General features: G+C 37.2%; 1 protein-coding gene across 2 annotated transcripts in view; it reads left to right on the top strand.

Annotated features, from left to right (window-relative positions):
• Positions 1-14,484, top strand: part of Far1 (fatty acyl-CoA reductase 1) — a 49,950-nt gene extending 35,466 nt beyond the window's left edge. For both annotated transcript variants that reach the window (XM_038310479.1, XM_038310488.1), the window contains 3 exons: positions 6,939-7,068; positions 9,703-9,830; positions 11,709-14,484. In XM_038310479.1, the coding sequence (XP_038166407.1) occupies positions 6,939-7,068; positions 9,703-9,830; positions 11,709-11,871 (421 nt within the window). In that variant the 3' untranslated portion in view covers positions 11,872-14,484. The remainder of the gene's footprint in view (positions 1-6,938; positions 7,069-9,702; positions 9,831-11,708) is intronic.
• The last annotated feature ends 7,240 nt before the right edge of the window (positions 14,485-21,724 follow it).

The following is a 21,724-nucleotide window of genomic DNA, read 5'->3' as shown; positions in this document are numbered from 1 at the left end:
TGAGGTATTTGCCAGTTATAGTATCTCAGGATCTGAGTTGCCTATAGGGAATTTTGGTAGATTGAATAGTTCAGAATGTTTATATATTCACCATTGAACTAAGGGTCAGTGTTGAATAGATCGACTTGCTGAACAAACATTTCAACTTTCCTAGAATGATTTGCAAATAGTTTTGCTTATGTTGGCATTTTTCATGGCTAAAAATCAGGTGAAATGAATGATTGATGGTAATGTATACTTATATTACTAAAGTTGCTATAAATTAGGGCAGAAAAGACAAAACTAGTTCCAAAAAGTAAAAGAGATTTAATACAACATTTTGCCTTACAAAGAGAATGGGCTAATTCCCATTAATTAAAAGAATTTTTATTAATTCTTTGAGAATTTCATACAAGTCAATATATTTTGACCATATTCAACCCCAACTTTCTGTACCCACCCTACTCCTCCTGACTTTATTATTATTTATTTCTTTCTCTTTTTTTTGAGACAGGGTTTCTCTGTAGCTTTTGGAGCCTGCCTATCCTGGAACTAGCTCTTGTAGACCAGGCTGGCCTCAAACTCACAGAGATCCGCCTGCCTCTACCTCCCGAGTGCTGGGATTAAAGGCTTGTGCCACCACCACCCAGCTATATTCTTTTTAAAATGACCCACTGAGTCCAATTTATGCTACCTACATATTACATGGGTATGGGATGATACACTGAAGCATGTTGGACCTACCGAGGGTCGCATGTGTGAAGAAAACTGACTGCCCCTCCACTGACTGCTGTCAGCTATCAGCAGCTTCTCAGCTAGGGGTGGGAACATATGAGATTCTACCCTGTCCCTGTTAGAATGTTGACTGGCTTTATCTTGTATAGGTCTGGTGAAGGCAATCATAGCTGGGAGCTCAATAAACTTAAAAATAATTATAATAAAAGGAAAAATCCATAGTTACTAAGCAATACAAAGAAGATTCTGCGTTATAGCAAGTCATCTCAGATTTAGTGGTTAAAATAGTCATTATTTCATTATCTTGTGTTTTTCTCGTGGGATCAGGAATTTGCAGAGAAATCGGTTTCTGTGGTTTTAGTTTAAGACTTGTCATGTGATCAGATGGGGCTGAAAGAACTGCAGTCTGGTCAGGGGTTGTGGAGCTGGGTTAGCCAGGAGCCGGGTATTACTGCCTCTGTCTCATCAGCATTATACTTTGTAGGATCTTTTCAAGGCCTAATGGTTGCCTCTAAGAATTAACCTTTTTGCATGGTAGCTAAAGTGTTAGACTTTAAGTCAAGTGGAAGCTAGAAATCCTCCATTATCACTTCAGCCTTGTTTGTTCTTTGAAATAGGATTTCATGTAGCCCAGGCCAGCCTCAGATTGAAAGCCAGGACCATAGGCAAATGCCACCATGCCTGATTTGCTTTTATTCACAAGCAAGTCACAAACCCTCCTAGATGTAAGGAAAAGGGGTGCTCTGGAGAGCAGTCAGACCCCGGAAATGAGCAAGTGAGCAGAATGGCTTTCAGCTATTTTTGGAAAGTACAGCCTGTAACAGTTAACCTTTTGGCTAAGAGAATTCACATTCTTCTACCTTGAACAGTGCAGCTAATTCTTTCCTCCACAAATCCCTATGATATCAGCTGGATGTTTTGCCATTTAAATCTGATCCAGTTACAGATAAGATAGTTTAGAAATGACATTGCAGATTCCATGTCTTATGAAAACCTATGACAAAGCAAATTAGCAGCTGCCGTGTACTCTGTATGTTGAGAGAAACATAAGATAATGGCTTCAGACAGTGTTGTCAAAAAGAGGAAATGGGAGGCATGCAGCAAACACTGTCCCATAAGTTTCCAGTTGCAGTCCAGGTATATGTTGACAGCTAGACTCATTTCTACATTCTGAAAATTCTCCATTTTTTCCCATAAAAAAATGACCCATGCAAGTTTGAACAGCCTACTCTTTCTGCTTCCTGCCCATAAAAAGTTAGAATCCAGGTCAGGGATCAGGAAACTTTTCTTTAAAGGGTCATCTTGTATACATTTAGGCCGTGTAAGCAATTGTTTCTGTTACTACCAGTCTGCTCTGCTGTTAAAAGAAAGGAAAGTCATAGACATGTTTATAAATAATGAACATGATTGTTCAGTAATAGAATGGATTTGGTGTGTGGGCTCTTGCTTACTTACTTTTGTTACAGAAACATTTTCGTTGGTATATTATCCATATATGTGTGTGTGTACATATATATATTCATGTAGCTAAAAATTAGGAGTTTCCATTGTGTCTTTTCTAATCAGATAGATCAGAATCTATCACAAATCTCTTTGAGACAAGCCCTTCTTAGGTCTCATTAGGTTGCTGTGGAACATTACCTATAGATAATAAATCTTTGCTTCTTACAACCTGCCATCCAAATAGTAGAGAATGTGGTATCTGTCTTTACAATCTGGAGAGATTTTTGTTTGGTCTTTCTGTTTAAAAAATTCTATGTTTGCGTAAGGGCACTCTAAAATCTTAAAGAATGTTATATCTCTACCCTGGATTTGATTTATATTCAGAAACAATCTTTTTCCCTTTTGTTTTTAAATAATTGATGTGATACAACCTAGAATTTCTGAATTCTAGATTTAAAAATACCACTTTCTGAACATTTGATTCGTTACTATTCACAGACTTAGTAATAGCCTAACAATAGGTTAGCATCTGTCTCCCACTGTCCTGTCTAGTCTGTTGCTGCTTCTTACCCTCCTAATGGATTGCCTACTGTCTTCCTTTTAATACATTCTTAGTAAACTGGTTAGCTGGTGATTGCAAGGGTAGCTAGCATCAGTGGAGTGGCCCACTCAGCTTTCAGTGCAAGAATCTTGAAAATTCTCAGCTTTCCCATGTGCTTCTCCCAGCTTGCTGTATGCAGCAGTTTTTCTGTGCAGTAAACTATGCCAAATACTTTCTGGAGGAAATTGCAGCTCAGCTGTGCTTCCTCTACCTGGCACTGTTCTGCCATTATGAGCCTATGGCTCAGGACTTGCATGCTAGCACTTGCGAGCATGAATGACAGGCATGCAGTGCCATAAGAAAATTGTTTTTTAATGCATTCCTGACTAGCCTTTTACATTTTCTCCATATTTTATTCAGACACTTTACTTTCTAAGATCAGCTTGTCTTCATTCCAGAAATCTTGACTAGATTAAATTTTAGGAAGATAGGTTTGGTTTTTGTTATCTTCATGTTACTGAGCTTCAACCTCTAATTTTCTTTCCATGGTCCTTTCAGATTTCAGTAAATGATCTCAAAGGTCACAACAGAGTCTACCACCTAATTCTAAAATGCCACAAACCTCAGCTTTGTATTATTGTCAGTCCTTCCCAGTACTGAGATGTCTTACTCTATTGCATGACAAATCATCATGTAACCAAAGTATCTCAAAGCAAGTTATTTTGTTTAGTGTCACGACTTCTGTGAATAAGGAATTCTGGAGAGGTTTGGATGAGTGGCTGTGGTTGAAGTAAGTCTGTAACATGAGAGCCAGGCTTGTTGGGGTTTCTGTGTATCTTTGTCCTGCCCAGTTCCCACAGCCAACATAACCCAAAGGAATAACACAGAGAGTGTGCATTAGATATAAACTGATTGGCCCATTAGCTCAGGCTTCTTATTAACTCTGGTAACTTATATTAGCCCATTATTCTTATCTATGTTAGCCACATGGCTTGGTACTTTTTTCAGCAGGGTAGGTCACATTCTGCTTTTTCTGTGATCTCGGCAGGACTGGGGAAGAGCTTCCTTCTTCCCAGAATACTCCTGTTCTCATTGCCCCACCTCTACTTCCTGTCTGGTTTTCCCACCTATACTTCCTGCCTGGCTTTTGGCCAATCAGCATTTATTTAAAACGTAATTGACAGAATACAGAATTGTCCCACACCAGTAAGTCTTTAAGCTGTGATCAGACAGGAACCAGGACATATACACTAGAGTGAGTCATTGAGGGAGAGGAAGGGTGCAGAGTAGCTAGGCAGCTTTCCCTCTTCCTTTAGAATTAGACTCTTCATGTGTTGTCTGCACATGGTCTGGTTTGAGATTCCTTGTAGCATGACAGCCTCAGGGGTCATTAGACAGGATTTAAGGTGACTGAAGTCTTTAAGGGTGAGTATGCAAAGAGCAAGACAGACTATTCTTAGCACCATTCTTACTTCTGAAGTCAACACCTCATTTTGATGTCTTCCCCTTGTGATAAGAAGTTAGTGTAGGTAACAGTGTAATTTACTTTGTAGGATCTATCAAAGCAGGAATAATCTGAGACCTCTGTAAGTGTATAATATAAAAGCAGCAAGGAGTGGGGTATGGTGCTGCAGACTATAATTTGAGTACTCAGGAAGCTGTGAAATAGGAGGATTTTCACTAGTTTGAGGTCAGCCTGGGCTACATAGTTACATAGGCCAGCATAGAATGATTGAAACCCTGTCTCAGAAAAACAATTAAGTAAATAAGTAAATAAAGCAACAAGGGATATAAAAGTTTACTTAGGTGATGTACATATTAACTTAAGTCTCATAGTTTGTTCTTTAGATATTTGCCTAGTCAAGAATAATTGAACACTATGTTACACCTTCTATAGACCCTAATATAACCTCATTCTACATTAAACTAATGTTCAGTTCATGGAATCCAGTTTACTCATTTACATGATTTTGAGTGTCAGCTAGATAAAATCTGACTCATTGTATATTTTGAGATAATTATGTTCCATTTCTTAATATGTGGATTCTTGGTTAAAGGGGAAACCAGGGTACATATAGAATCATCATTAGTTATTCTACATTTAGCATTATGTCATTGTTGCAAATAGCATATTTTTAAGTTACTTCATGTTTGTTGTTCTGTTTAACTTACCTGAACCTGACATTTTTCATCTACGTGATTCTCACCAGGAGACATTTGACAATATTTGGAGTTGGTCATCACAGTGGGGAATGGTGTGCTTTACCTCAGCCCCAGTATGCTGAGGCCATGGGTACTGCCAAGTATCTTAGTACATAAATACTTTGATTTGTGATAGATAGCTAAGGTTGAGAAATCCTAGATTAGATGATAATTAAGATTTGGCCGTACTGTAAATTGTGATTAATTATATTTATTAATTCTGTTTTAGAAGTTGTCATAGTAAAGAATAAGTACATCCTCAACAGGTACCAGACAGTATAGTCCCAGCATTCACTATGACATGTTGAACCAGAGCGATGGTATAGTTACCAATATCTTGATGATAATAGTCTGCAAATTTCTCATGTGTATGAATTTTCAACTCTTCTAACATCTTCCCTCTGTTTCGTGGGTTTTTTGTTTGTTTTTGTTTTGTTTTGAGACAGGGTTGAGTTATAAACTAGTGTAGCACCACATTCATGGCAATTTTCCGGCCTCACCCTCCCAACTGTGGGATTACAAGCATGCTTGAGCTACCATGCCTGGCCCCTCTCGGTTTTTTGTTTGTTTGTTTACTTTTAAAGAAGAAATGTTCTTTGGATGACTGAATCAAGGGTTGATTTTAGGGCAGCTATTGTCACTTGAGTGAATCCACACATGAGATTAGGCAAGAATGGACAGTTAAGGAGTCAGGAAGAAAATGTTTTAGTAAAATACTCATTGGAAAATGGTGTGAACTATGCATGTTTGGGATGAAATTAATGTATATTATACTGCCTGTGATACTGTGTTGATTGTTCTAGATTTGTTATATCTTTAAAGAAAAAATTCTTTTAAAAAAATCTTGTTCATTAAAGGAAAGTTCCCTAAGTTTTAGCTATATGTTTTAAAATCTTTATCTAGATATAGCTTTGGATGTTTGATAATTCTTTACATGTTTAATGAAGAATTTATTTTAGAATTCCTTAGTAAATGAAGTACTTTTTCTTTACATTATTCATATTGCTTTATTTCCTTCAAGTATTTTATTCAAGGTTTCTTTCTAAATGTATTAAATGTTATCATAGTTTCTTGGCTAATGGTACTGTTTTTCTTTATCATTTCTTATAGTCTGATTTTTCTGCCATGTCCTCCATTTGTAAAGCTCTTAATTTGAGGTCTTTCTAAATTTCATATACTTTTAGCTAATCCTTTTTGTGGGAATGTAAATGGAATTTTTTTATTTCTAGATGAACCATTTTCCTGGGTTTTTTTTTGTGTGTGTGTGTGTGTGTATGTGTGTGTGTAATTGATTCAGAAAGCTCTTTCTTAATTACTGCTTGGATTAGTACTTTGATATCAATGACTTATACAAGTGATAATAAATATATTGTCTGATAAGATTAAGGTTCCTTGCCCTTTAAAAGGAAACAAAGAATTATTATACTGTTTTGTTTCTCTGAGGAAAGACATGGGTGAGGCCTGCGCAATTGAGTATTTCAGAAAGTCCTTGGCATTCGTCATTGATTTCACAGCACATCCAGATAATCAGGAGTGGTGCCAATCACTGTTGAAGAGAAAGTTCTTGTATTTTTCTAATAGAGGAGACTAAATGGCAGAGGAATATTTCTGTTTATCTGCTTCAGTGATGCTGAAGTGCTGGGATTATAACATAGTTGTAGAAACTGTGTTAAGGATTCTTATTAAGGACAGGTGTAGCTAAAAATGCAGAGGGAGTCTAAACTGAATCTTTTTGCCTTATGTGATACATAGAAAATTTGAATTTAAACTTTAGTATTGCATATACTTTGAGAATTAATTCTGTGTCAGCAGAATTTTGTACCGGTGATATTAAATTTCCTTTGCTGCTACTTCCAATTTGTTTTTTTCATTTTGGATTTATAATTTAGGCTCCCAAGATGCAGAAATATTCTGATTCTCTGCTATTTTGGTACACTTACTGAATTATAGTTGGGAGTAAGTGGTTGGGACTGTGGTGATAATGGGATTTTTTTTACCCAGTCTATATATGAACCTCTTGGTTTTTCTTGAAATACAGGATGATGAAAACAATCACCCGTCTTCACAAAGCCATGGTGTTTCTTGAGTATTTCACAAGTAACTCTTGGGTTTGGAATACTGATAATGTCAATATGTTAATGAACCAATTAAACCCTGAAGATAAAAAGGCAAGTATTTTCTGTTTTAGGTTAAAAAATATGTAACCAAAAAACAGCCTGAAATCTAGGCATTTCGCACAACCAGTACATAAGTCAATCTAATTATATTTTTTCAGTATTTTAATTATTTATAGAGAGATACAATTTGCTTTGTCTTAGAATTGATAAAGTATTTAGGAATATCAAAGGCTTTCTAAAGTACAATTGAGTTGTTAATCCTTTCTTCCCACAGGTTGAGTTCAGAGAGAACTTTAACATCTTTATGGGTCTTACGTTCAGGGTATCTTGTTTTCTCTGATCTTTTTTTTTTTGTTTTTTGTTTTTTTTTTTTTTTTGTTTTGGTGGTGATGGTGGTGGGGGCTCTAACTGCTTTTTTGTATTGTATGCTCTTTGTCATTCTACTCTGCTTATTTGAAAATTGAACTGTATTCCTTCTGAAGTTACCTCAGATTTTGTTTGATTTGTCTCATGTACCTCTGGCTGGCCTGGAACTTACTATGTAGACCAGGCTGGCCACAAACTCACAGAGATCCTCCTGCCTCTGCCTCCTGAGTGCTAGATTAAAGGCCTGGACCACTACTGCCCATCGATTCATATATTTTAGTGTATATATCTGTCTTAACACATCCCATTACCTCCTGTTAGAAGTACACCAGTGCTAGGGGTTAAACCTAGGGCCTTATTCTCAGTCCCGTCCTTTTGGTGGTGAGAACCTTAGCACAGACGGCCCTGACTATATCTCCAGCTCACCAGCCGTGTGCTTACATATTACTCTACTTCTCCAGTTCAAGCCCCACAGTTAGGAGACAGTTGTTGCATCTGTATTCATTTTTAGAGCTTCTCTTTATTATCATCTTTCTGTCTGGTGTGTTGTCTAGGATACCAGAGTATGGCGTAATTAGGAGACTGATCGTAGTGAAACTTTCAGATTTTGATTGTCAGTCTTTATTCACCCTAAGTAGCTTTTTTTTAAAACACTATTTCAGCACATTAAAGATTATTTTATATTCTATTTTGTTACAGTTGAAATGTCAATTATTTGTTTCTCCTTGCTCTTTTCCAGATTTTTCACATGTTTGGTTTTCTAAAACTTTGTTTGGGCTTTTTATATCTGTAGATGGATGTCTTTCTGCAATTTGGGAAAATCCTTAAGCACTGTTTCTTCCAATGCTACTATTTCTCTCTGGTCTTATCCTCTCACAAAATGGTTTTGTGGTAGACCATGGTGCCCTTAGGTTTCTAATCCATTTGTTATTTTAACTAAAATGTAAATTATTTATTTAAATTCTCCAACAGCCAGTCAGGAGTGTTGAAATTATTCCAGTTGAGTTTTTATACTTTTATTTTTACAAAATTCAACTTAATCTTAGACATTTCTTCATAATTGCTCTAAACCCTTTCTCTACAAGCTCACATTTAAATGACAGACAATATGTGGTTCTGCTGATGGAGCCCAGTCTGACTCAGGCTACCTCACTTCCATGCTGTTGTTTTCCTGTAATTCACATTCCTCGAGATGTCTGCTGAAATTTGCCTTTTCTACACACACACACCATGCCTCATAACAGCTCCTAGATGAAGTCAAATCTCCTTCTTTGTTAGTGTTTTGGTGCTATCTTTTTATTGTAGTAATTTATTTGTAATATTTTCCCTTCTAGAACTTGTTGTTTTGGGGTGATGGTTTATGGTGAATAATCTTGATATTTCACAAAAATACTTGACTGCCTGTTTGCTCTAGAGTACTGAACAGTTAATAGCCCTCTTATTTTGCCACAGAGTAGCATTTCTATAAAGTCTTCTTTTCTAGGTTTATCAACGCTTTTCATCAGATAACAAAGTAACTGTTACTAAAATCCTAAGCCAACATTGATGGCTAGCTTTTACTTTTTATTGTTTCTTTATTGTGTGTGGTGGTAGTTGTTTGAGACAGGGTCTCACTGTGTAAGCACAGTGTCTTAGTCACTGTTCCGTTGCTGTGAAGAAGTACTGCTTGACACCATGACCAGGGCAACTCTTACAAAAGAAAGCATTTAATTGGGATCTTGCTTAGTCTCAGAGGGCTTCCATTGTCATCATGCTGGGAGCATAGTGGCATGCAGACAGGCTCTGATGAATACCTCCTGATTCTTGGGCACAGGGGCTAGGTTTGGTATGGGCTTTTGAAACCTCAAAGGCTCCCCCAGTGACACTCTTCATTCAACAAGGCCACACTTCCTGATCCTTTCAAAGAATTCCATTTCTTGGTGATTAAGCATTGAAATATATGAGCCTATGGGGGCCATTTTCATTCAAATCCCACCCACAAAGACTGGTTTCAAACTGGTGACCCACTTGCCTACTGTGTGCTGGCATAGTAGTGTGTGCTGTCATGCTCTGCTTGGTTATTCTTGATGTCAGAAATGTTCTCTAGAAAAATTAATCTCTTTGCTGTAGAAAATATACAGAAGAGGTTAAGATGAAAAGGAACTTGAATATATGTGAATTTCTTTGTGAAGTAGTGAAGAGCACAGAAGTATGTTGACGGTAGAAAAGGTCACACTATAGTGAAGTGTTTATAGTCGTCTCATTTGAGGTTGTGTTTCAGATAAGTGAATTCTTGACAAATCACAAAGACTCTCACAGCAGTAACTCTTCCTTCTGTAGACCTTTAATATCGACGTGAGGCAGCTGCACTGGGCAGAGTACATAGAGAACTACTGCATGGGGACTAAAAAGTATGTGTTGAACGAAGAGATGTCTGGCCTCCCTGCAGCTAGAAAGCATCTCAACAAGTAAGTTTGTCATGGGCTTGTTGCACATTTTCTTTTTCTTATAAAATATTCCAGTTTGCTTTGGTGTAAGAGTATTCTGAATAAAAATGATGTATTATATTTAAAAATAGTGCTTAACTTTGGGTTTGTAACTATGTGGTATTTAAGATTATTAAAGGTCTGGAGAGGTGGGTTAGTGGTTAAGAGCACCAGCTGCTTTTCCAGGGTCCCAGCGTTTGATTCCCAGCTTGCATGGTGGATCACAACTATTACTCCAGTTCCGGAGGATCCTACCCACACCACCTTCTGGCTTCCATAGGCACTAGGCATACATGTGGTACTCAGACATACATGCAGGCAAAGTATCCATACATATAAATACATAAAGATTATAAAACTTACTATCTTTATTTGTGTGTATTCCTGAGTATGAACTTTGAATAAATTTTAATTTTGAAAATCACTATTTACTTTCCTTAAATTTCTATTGAAAAAGTAAAAGTACTAGCAGAAAATAAGAATATTGTTTGAACCAAAAGTTAACTTATATATAGTTTTTTATTTTTTAAAGTTACAGCACAGAGTAATGGTGTTCTTACTCTTTTAGTAGAGGTAGTGCATGCTGTTTTAAAACATAATAAATTCAGAAAACAGGAGTCAAAATCAGCTATAGTCCCATCATTCAGAGATTTAAGTATTACTAAGGGTCATCTCATTATTATGTGTGTGTATTTTGTGTGTGTGTGTGTGTGTGAGAGAGAGAGAGAGAGAGAGAGAGAGAGACAGAGACAGAGACAGAGAGAGACAGAGAGACAGAGAGAGAGAGACAGAGAGAGAGAGAGAGAGAGAGAGAGAGAGAGAGAGAGATTTCTAAGACTCCTACTGTTCACATGCCAAGGTCATAGCACTATGAATTTTGCAAAATGCTGATTTTATTGATGAGGAAACAGGTTTGCAAGATCATATTTTACTAACTGTAAGGAAATTAGAATGTAGATGTTTTGACTACTTATTTAAAGCTGCTGTCACTACTTCTACACCTCATTGCTGTACTACAGTCATGTCTTGGGCTGCATGATTAAGTTATTGGAATTTATTATAGTACCTGCCTGAAGGGTTAAATTTCTTCATGCAACCATGTTTCTCAACATCAAAAATGTTGAGAAACATGAACAAAGGAACATGCTTGCTGATCTTTGAGAGTAGAAAGGTTCTCTATGGACCTAATGCTATCTTATTCTTAGATGAGGACTTAACAGTTGGCTTTTGAGTTTTGGAACTGTTAGCTAGAAACTCTAGAAACTCAGACATGTATCTGTTTTACTTCCAGTTTTGTTTGCTGTCTTGGCTTCCTTTCCTCCCCCCTCCTCCCTCCTTCCCTCCCTCCCTCACTCCGTCCCTCCCTCCCTCTCTCCCTCTCCCCATCCAGGTTTCTCCCACCCCTTTCTTTATTTCTGACAGGACCTCATTCTGTAGCCCAGTCTGATCTCAAACTTAGGATCATCCTGCTCAGATTCAGCCTCGCAAGTGCTAGGATACCCAGTTATGATGCCACCATGCTTGACTTAACCTGCAGTTTGTTGAGCCTATCACAGGAATGGGTACAAAGCCATTGCTCAGTTTAATTGTTGTTTACTAAGTCTTTAGTCCAGGTACACTGACATGAAAAGACTTTGCTGTACTCCCTGTTGCTAGAGTAAGGCATTAGTATGCTGTTAGGTTGCGCTATTCGGGCAGGAAGGCATGTTTGAATTGTGCTAACTTTTAGTTTAGCTTTCAAATGTTGAAAGTTCAAAGATTGCTTAGAACTTTGATTAAAATTATAACTATTAATTAGCTGCTATCCAAAAATAATTTACTCTAGAAAATATTTAGTGTGTCTTTTGATTTGCTTTTCAGGTTGCGGAATATCCGTTATGGTTTCAATACTATCCTTGTGATTCTTATCTGGCGCATTTTTATTGCAAGATCGCAAATGGCAAGAAACATCTGGTACTTTGTGGTTAGTCTGTGTTACAAATTTCTGTCATACTTCCGAGCATCCAGCACTATGAGATACTGAAGACCAAGAATTTAGCATTAGAACATCTATGCATATGGTGATCTAAATGCACAAAATGTAAAATGTACCTAAGTCATCTCACCTTTTGTTAAGACATTAAACCATCTTAAGTTTGAGCGTGGAGTAAATTATGGTCCATTTTATGTAACATTTTAATGTTTATGCTGAAAATCTAGTGAACACACTGTGGTATGCCAGCTCAGATCTGCAATACCCATTCAAACTATGACTTAACGTTTTGGTCTTTGGAATGCAGAGGGTAGGAAGAGGAAAGAAGTGGGACTATGGGAACATTGACCAGTATAACTGTGCAGTTCTGGAACATACTAATTAAAACATGCCTTAACATGCAGTCCTAATATTAAGTGCAATGGGAAGTGTGCTGAGAGGAGGCCTAGCTAAATTAGTTAAGTATTTGATTTGATTCTTCAATGTTAGATTCTTTTTTTAATTAGATGAGAGGTGGGTTTTAGTTTTGTTAAGACCACAGCCATGTATTTTTGCTTCCTATAAATTATAGGTGGTAGCATATATAAAGACTCGTTCTAACTTTCTTTCTGATTAAATGTGTGTTGCATATCATTTTCCTGCAAGTAATCAGTTGCTCTTAGGATCAGAAGGCCAAATATTATTCTAAAGACACTAATGGATCTAAGTGAATTTGAGAATCCAGATCAATACATGCTCTGTGCATTTGAAGCAACCATGCACAGTAACCCGTGTTAGTATCAAAAGAATGGGAAAACTTTTTTCTAGTCTACTTTTTGATCAAATGTAACTCTAGTGAGATATGTTCTCATTTTGAAGAGGATTTCTTGAGACTTGATTGGAGATGGGATTGGGGAAGGATTTGTCACATGTGTTCTCTCCTCCTTACAAATTTTCTCGCAGAATTCACCCCGTCTTGAACGTGCATTGTTCTGAAGGAATGTAGTTGCAGCTTTTAACATTAAGAAAATGTCCTCATGTGTTTACCAACACATACTAATTTTGACCTTGAAAGCTGAATTCCTTAAAAATAAATAATGCATAAGTATGTGTATAAAATTAAATAAAGGATTTTACCATGTAAAGTAGCAAACTTTTGAATGAGTATCAAGTCATCATTTCTTTGCATGTTGTTTTAGCTTTAGAAAGACATGCGTTATAGAAACAAGTAATAGCAAGAAAATTGATGTATATTTATTGATGCATTACAATTCCCTTTAAAACTTACTAGTTTGTTACTATTTTATCATATTTTCTTTAATGACTTGTTCAGCACAACACTGTTATAATTAAGCTGATTAAGTTATACTACATTTAAATCATCAGCAGTATATCTTGAAAGTGCTTAAAGGGGTCAGTTCACAGTACAAGAAATGAAATGTAACTTTACATTTTAATTTTTTGTCAGTTGAAATGCAGTGTAGAAGAAGTTTATTTTGCTATTGTGGAAAAGCAAAATGTAAGGAAACCAACTTTTTCCATGCAGGTGTATAGTCTTGAAAAGGAAAAAAATGCTTCTGTGTTGAAGCCAGACTTTGTGTAGTAAAACTTATAAACATAATTTTAAAAGAAGTATGTAAATATGTATTCTTTGGAATGATACTGAAGTCTCTGGTCTAGGACCATGCCTTGTGTAAGGTATGAGAGACCAGGATAGTGTGTGAAAATGGAATAAATGATGCCTATAAGGTGGCCCACATAATATACATTGGATACTCCATGTCTCCAAACACATTTCCATGATGTAATGACAACACACTAACCTTTGTATGATTTTTGTACATCTGCCAAATATACCTAGAATCTGGTGAATTGTCTTCGGGTCTCAGAAAAGAATCAGGTGCAATGTGAGCAGGTCTGTAAAGTGAATCAACATGTGTCTTCTGTTTATTGCTCTTGTCATCTAATTTAAAGCAGTGCTGACTAGGGCTATGCTGATGTTACAAATTAATTTTGTGTATTTAGAATCCTGTTCTCAAAAGAAAGGTAATGAATAAATGACACTCATTCTGGAATTTACAATTTTGAAATTAGTATGGAAAGATTGTCAGTCCTCACCAAGTATGCTTTGGAGTCAAGTCATATTTAAAGGATTTGTAAATGTATTTTGTTTGTTTATAATTTGCTAGACAGTATTTTTAGTTGATTTTATTTTCCATAGAGATTATTCAATAGGAAAACCTGTAAAATAAATTTATTTCATTCAACTCATTTGACAAAACCGTATTCTAAACCATTTGGGGGTTTTCGTTATTTTCCTTCTCTGAACTCTGGCATACATATTTGTACACTGTAATGTCATTGTAACCACTTAATTGCCTTGGCAACGCTAATGTATCTTAAAGCTTAGTGCAGATAAGCATGAGCAGGTGGTATGTTGTTGGACTTAAGGGTGACATAGAATAAGCGTTCCTCCAGTCTGCCTGATGAAGCTTGGAAGCGGGAGGGGACTCTCCCCTCTCTCCTTTGTGTTTGTCTATAGGAACTGATTGAAAATTTTTGTTTTGTGTTTTGTTTGTTGTTTTAAGTGTAAACTGATAATCTTTTATAAGAAGTAAATAGAAGCATTGGGTGCCTTTGTTTGTAAACCAAAAAGTAATAAATGAACCCTATATTTCTATTCTAGCATCTATTGTATTTTTACACTATGGAAATCATCTATGAGTTGCCGTGACTAAATAGTTCTGACCATTTCATCCTTAGGTGTCCTCATTGATTCTCAGCATCTTTTTATTTATGTCTGAGTTATTCACACAATACTTTAGAGGAAGCATATAGGCATGATAAACACTTAGTTAAAAATATTTTTATACAGCAGTTAATAATGAAACAGATTTTTTTGTTTTTAATATAAACAGAACCAAGAGACCACCAGCACATTTCTAGGGCAAATCACATCATGTTTATAGATTCTTCACCAGTAATTGATCTACTTTATTAAAAGGATTACTCATTTTCACAGAGATTGAGTGAACCCCATGGGGGAGGATGAGAATGCATCAGGGTAGGGTTGAGTGTAAATGGTTTTGTAAGCATGGCTTTCTAGGCCAGCTTCCAGCTCTGTCTTGAAACCATTTGCACTGACTTGTTCTGCTTTGAAAAAAAAATTCTACCTTTGCATGAGAAGCTTAGAGAAAAGGGTATATGCTGTGTAACTTACCATGGAAATGGGTTTCACAGTCTGTTTAAATGTATATGAAATATTTTCTTAATAAAGAAAATTTGAGCAACATTGTTTGATGTGCTCCTTTTACAAGTTGATAAGTTCAAAATTCATTTACTTAGAAAAGCTCCAAGTGGTATACAAGTTTAATATTTTTCCTGTTGGCTTGAGCTCCAAGGAAGAAAGCTCTCATTCTGTGTGTGCTTGCGCTGGGCTGAAAACCATGTATTTTAACCATGTATTTTAACATCTGTGAAGATTTCTCCAAAATCATTATATAAGCATTCTATTGAAATATTATCAATATAATCAATATATTTATCATAAGATAAATATGCTAATGGATTTGACATAGTAATATAATTTTATATGAATAAACCTTTTAAAAAAGGAAACATGCATGTAAGCAGATAAATGAGGACAGTTTTATTTGATATAGTCATCCAGGGAGATCATGTATTTTAATTTGTCAGTGTTTAGTTTGATACTTAATACTCAATTTGCTTTATGTTATATCTTTCTCAGCTTCCTGTATTTCAACTTGGTCCTTGGTTTCATGAGAGCAAATCCAGCCTTCATGCTGGACATTGTAAAGACTCTAGCTGACATTTTTTGAGTACTTAGTGTTTGTTAGGCATACGCTAAGCATTTCCATATGATGCTCTATTTATGCCTTATAACAAGCCCTCTGTTAAAGACGTCTCCGTTGTCCCTGTTTTATTTGGGTAACTGAGGCATATGACATATAATACTATCAGTGTCAGAGTCAGGACTTGAACTCATTCTAGCTCTGAAGCCCACAGTTTTGTTCAGTATAACTATAGCTGGCCCTCCATAACCATGTCTCTGTATTCAACCCACCATAGCTTGAAAATAATTTTAAATTATTTACAAACATCTCTTCCATAAACGATATGGTATAGCTTTGGTCTTGTGCCCTTAATTGCTTGAGTGTGTTTCTCAGGTGATTTGTTATGTAAACCTATATGTTTTTAAATCTAGATGATTAATCTATTCTATACTTAGGGCATATAATATATACTCTTAAACATGTGGCCTACCGTTTGAGGTGTTCTGTGCTGCATGACTGTTTACATAACTTTTGGATCCTATTAAGTATAAGTAATCTAGAAGTACTTTTATGTGTACAGGCCAATATGCAAACATTGTACACCTTGTATAAAGGACTCGTGCATATCTGGAGATTTTGTATTTTAAATTAATTCACTGTTCAGAGAAAGTTCCTTGTCGGGTTGTACTCATGTTCATTTTTCCTTCCTAAAACTGTTATTCAACAAATACTGAATGCCTAGTATGCTTAGGTACTGTTTTATATGTCTTTATCACCAATGATAAGCTTCAAAGTAATCCAGTCCTGAATGTGACACACTATCATTCCTTAAGAGTTTTTTGATTTGATAAAAGCAGGTTAATGTGTACCGCAGATAAGGACAAAATACAGCTGAGAGGAGGGAGCACTCACTGCTTTAAGAAAAATCTCATCATAAGGTGTTTGGGTTATGATTTGAACACCCAGAAGAAGGAGAGTGGTGGAGAGAGGTTTCCAGGCCTTTGGAAGGAGTTGTGTGTGGAAAAGTAATGTGAACCACAAGGATATTTATTTTATTTTACTTTTTTTTTTGGTGCTAAAAAATGGCAAGGTAGTCAGGGAAAGTTAAAGCTGGGGAGGGAGGGGAAATGGAGGGCCTTTGCATGCTCAGAACTCACTGTTGTGAAATGCCTATCAGAAACTCTAAACACCACAAGGTTTTCCTGGATCACACATATCCAAAAATATAGATTTAAATAAATGAAAGTATTCAAGAGAGAAAGAATCGATGTGGTGTCGCTGGTTTTTTTGAGAGTATAAACCACACCTGTTGAAGCAAACCTTGATCTCAGTTTTCTCTGGTTTCTCACAATGTAGTCTCCAGGTAGCATGGACATCTTACTGGAACACAGAAGTACATTTTGAGTCAGGAGCCCTGGAGTTCAGCAATCTCTTTTTAAGAAGCACCCCCGCCCCCGTGTAATGCTGATGTCTGCAAAAGCTGGATAGAATTGTTCTAGTCAGTCCTGTTGAGGTACAGCGTTCTAGGTTAACCCACTGGGATTTCAAGAGGTCAAGAAAAATCAAGATGATAAGAAATGAACATACATAAAGGTCTAAAATGGCCTGAACTGAATGAGGAGGCCCAAATACTAGATGCTACTGCTATGTGGGGAGATGGGTAGCGTAGCTTTTGTTCCTCTTTCATATTTTCTTTGTTCTGCCATGAGCATGAGTCGTTTTTAAACCAAAACAAAGTTTCTGTTTTAAATTACAGTTGAAGGCAAAGCATGAAGAAAAAAATCAGTCAAGGTTAAAATGAGAGTTAAGAAGGAATTTCTGGTCTTTAAAGCTGTGCTCTAGAGCCCCGTGCCATGGTAGCGTCTCACCACCATAGCAGGACACAGCCAGTTGAAAGTATTGATAATTCTAATCTTAGCTGAGGAAATCTGAAATAAGGATTCTTTTTGTCTTGCCCTCTAAGAAAAACAGGAAAAAAATTTTTAACATGCCCCATTATATGGAAAATAGCTGTTCGTGTTTCCTCTGCTCCACCTGTAAGTTCTCTCAGCAGGCAGACTTGCCTTTTAACCAGTGAATAATTAAGTAAGATGTCCTTTTAGCAGTCTAAGTGTCTTTTTTTTTTTTTTTTTTTTTTTTTTTTTTTTTTTTGTAGAGCCTGTCCTGGAACTAGCTCTTGTAGACCAGGCTGGCCTCGAACTCACAGAGATCCGCCTGCCTCTGCCTCCCGAGTGCTGGGATTAAAGGCGTGCGCCACCACCGCCCGGCCAGTCTAAGTGTCTTATGTACGAGACTTTGCAAAGAAGTCTGAGAGGATATTACAAGTTCACACCAATAACCTTTGTTTTTAATCGAGACATGTTAATGACACAAATGGCCTGAGTTAGAAACCCTGCAGCTGTTTTGCTGTGATAAAACACTCTTGATGAAAAGTGAGTTAGGGGGAGGAAAGATTTATTTGGCTTATATTTTCAGGTATTAAGCCATCACTGAGGCAAGTCATGGCAGGATTTTGAAGCAGAAACCATGAAGGAGCACTGCTTGTTGGTTGACTCATAAGCCTATTCATAGTTAGCTTTCTTATATAGCCCAAGACCACCTGTCCAGGGAATGGTGCTTCCCTCAGTGGACTGGGCTCTCCTACATCAATGAACAGTCGGGACATTTCCCTACAGGCCAATTTGTCTAGGCGATTAATTCCTTGATCCAGGTGTTTCCACTTAGCTGATTTCAGGTTGTGTCAAGTGACAAACAACAACAGTTGACAAGCTTCATCCAGTAAACATTGATAGGCTATTTGTTATTCACTAATTTAAAAACTATTTTTAAATTCTTAGATTATAACAGTATTAAGTGGGCTTTTTGTTTTGTCTTTTTATTTGTCATTGATGAGCCAAAGAAATTTAGTAGTATAATAGATTAAGGACTCCTTTGATTTTTAGCTCAATAACGCCAAGGTAATTGGGAAGGTACACAGCATCTGACAGCACAGTAGAGTGGTCTGTGCTTGCACTGACCTGCCCTCGCATATGATGAATGCATCACTGGGCCTGGGCCACTGTGTAGTGATGGGCGAGCAGGCCTGCTTTTCATCCCGCCTGGATCCCACATGGCTAGCTTTACACCCGAAATAACAACACACAAACTGTATTCATTTAAACACTGCCTGGCCCATTTGTTTCAGCCTCTTACTATCTAATTCTCACATCTTGCTTTAACCCATATTTAGTAATGTGTGTAGCACTACAAGGAGTGGCTTACCAGGAGAAATCTTAACCTGCGTCCATCTCAGAGAGGAGAGGCATGGCGATTGCTTGAGGCATCTGACTAACTTCCCTCTTTGCCAGCATTCTGTTCTGTCTACTCCACCTATCTAAATCCTGCCCTATCAAAAAGCCAAGGCAGTTTCTTTATTAACCAATGAGAGTCCTCCATCACCACTGTACAGTAAAACTGTCCACTCAACGTTGCTCCTCGGTTTTCTCTTCTCATAGTTGTAGGATTATTTGAACTCATACTATGTTAGCAATTTCCTCTTACCTTGAATTTCAGAGACCCTCTCTACAAGTTCCTTGTTTAAATCCATGTTCTCATTAGTCTACAGACCACCACATTCTAGGTCCTCATAGAACAAATAAGTTAGTTTCATAAGGAAACACCACTACTTGTATCCAGAAATCCTGCTTAACATTGAAATGTGTTAATACAGCCTCATAAAGGTCTCACAACAACCCCTTAAGAAAAGTGAGTTTCTTGTGTCAGACGTCTGTTTAGAATATAAAGTTCAGTAACTTCCCTCAGAATCACACAAAATTTACTGAATTTGTGTATCCTAATTTGCATTTTCTACTGTACACTGTGACTTTTCCCATTTCTAGTGTTTTCTTGCACATTCCTTACCTCTAAGGAATATACATTTTCAGTAAAACTATTAAAATTCAGTTTTCTTTTCTCCTCCTAGTGTTCATAGCAGTTCATTGAGCACCCTTGCTTGCTGACTTTTCTGCAACTAACAGCCCTTGCCTGGGAGAGTTCCTTCAGAACAACCCCACCCAACACAGCATTTCCATTGGCCTCACCCATTTCAGAACCAGCTGTCCCCGTGGATTCTATTAGCCACTCCTTGAGACAGCACACCCTGTGTTCCTGTTTCAGTGATGTGTAGCCAGTCAATTGTTTGGCAAACAAGTTGGTCTTCCCTTTCCTAAGGGCCTGAGAGATTTTAGCTGGTGATCTGGGCTTCATTTGTGTTTCAGGAGTGTTTCCCCTTTCTTGCCTGCATTTGAAAGACAGACGCTTAAAATGTGGAAATTTTTTGCTAATTGTACAAAACTTGACTCTTGTAACAACTTCACACGGCATCAGCCTGATTGTCTATGCTGAAGGCTCAGGCAACCTATGCCATGTAATTAGCAAGAACATCAAACTCCAGAAGCTAACTCCAAACAAGCCGAAAAGGAGGGGAAGTCACCTCACCAAGACAAATTTAAGATAGAAAATGTTGCATTTTGAAAGAGGGCGAAGAGAAAAACCTTTCTAGTTTGAACTAGATTTCTTCCTCAGAATCAGAAATGCTCGTTTATACCTGCAAATTGTAGGGTACACATTTCAAAGCTGTTAGATCACATTCTTGCTCTGCATTTGGGTCTGGCTACTCTTTGCTCTCCCCACACACAGCATTTTCACTTAATGAATGGACAGTTTTCCATAGTAAGTTGCATTTTTTAAATACTATTTTAGGTGTATTTTTGCCTGCGTGTGTGTGTATGCACCACAGTGCTTGCCTGGTGCCTTGAGGAGGCCAGAAGAAGGTATGGGTTCCCCTGAAACTGAAGTTACAGATTATTTTGAACTACTATGTAGATGCTGGGGATTAAATCCAAGACCTCTGGAAGAGCAGCCTTTGTTCCTGACTGCTGGCTGAGCCATCACTCCAACCCTACCAGGTTTTTTTAAGGCTAAATTACTTTTTCCATTTCAGTTTAAGCCAATAATTAACAATTGTTGACCAAGGTTTCTATCCCACTCAGTTCTGCAGCCATTCAATCCCAAAGAAACACACAGAGGTCTACATTAATTATAAACTGATTGGCCTAGTATTTCAGTCTTCTTATTAACTCTTTATATTAGCCCATAATTCTTTCTGTGTTAGCCACGTGGCTTGGTACCTTTTTCAGTGAAGCAGTCATATCTTGCTTGCTCTGTGTCTGGCTTCCTCTCTGTCTGGATGATGTCTATAGACTGAACTTTCCTCTCCCCAAATTCTCCTGCTCATTGTCCCACCTCTACTTCCTGCCTAGCTACTGGCCAATCAGCATTTATTTAAAATACAAGTGACAGAGTACAGACCATTGGACACGGCACTTACCCCCTTTTTTTCAAAATGAGAACTCTAAACCAACTCTGTTTTGTTTAGCTTTTCTACTGACCATTATCCATAACAACTTGTAACCAACATTCTAAACAAAGGCAAACATCCAAAATCCATTTTTCTGGGAATGTGGGCATAGTTTTCCAGGCTACTTACTGCTGGTTGGGGGCGCTGGTAATCTTATGGGGACCTAAAGAAAATTTAGTCTTATGATCAAGTCCTGACTGGAGTATCTGTGAGGCTTGATCATCTCAGGCAGCCATCTTTGAACTGTTCTGAATGGAGAACTCAGACATCTGGCCCATTCCTCCTTTGGGAGATTTCTCAAGGGGTCTTCCTTGGTCAAACCTGATTTTTCTTAAAGCAGAATGAATCCACAGTCCCTCATTTCCTGTGGAAACAAAAGCAAAACATCTCCAGAGTAACATCTTTTGACTTAAATTTTAAAGTCAAAGCATTTTCAATATATATATATATATATATATATATATTAGATTAATCCAGCAGCATTTTAGCAAATGTCTTTTAGCAGCTTTTGCTCCTTCCTCAGTCATCAAACAACTTAAAGGCAACACAATAACATACAGTATCTAAATTCTCTGTATATTTTTTATCTTTACATGGCTTTATTTTAAACTCTATTTCTTTTAATTTTTGGCTTTTTGGAGACAGGGTTTCTCTGTGTATCTTTGTCCTGGAACTCACTCTGTAGGCCAAGCTGTCCTTGAACTCACAGAGATTCATTCGTCTGCCTACCAAG

This window comes from Arvicola amphibius, chromosome 1, assembly GCF_903992535.2.
Source record: "Arvicola amphibius chromosome 1, mArvAmp1.2, whole genome shotgun sequence".
Classification (NCBI taxonomy): Eukaryota; Metazoa; Chordata; class Mammalia; order Rodentia; family Cricetidae; genus Arvicola; species Arvicola amphibius.
This window is presented reverse-complemented; position numbering and strand designations above follow the sequence as displayed.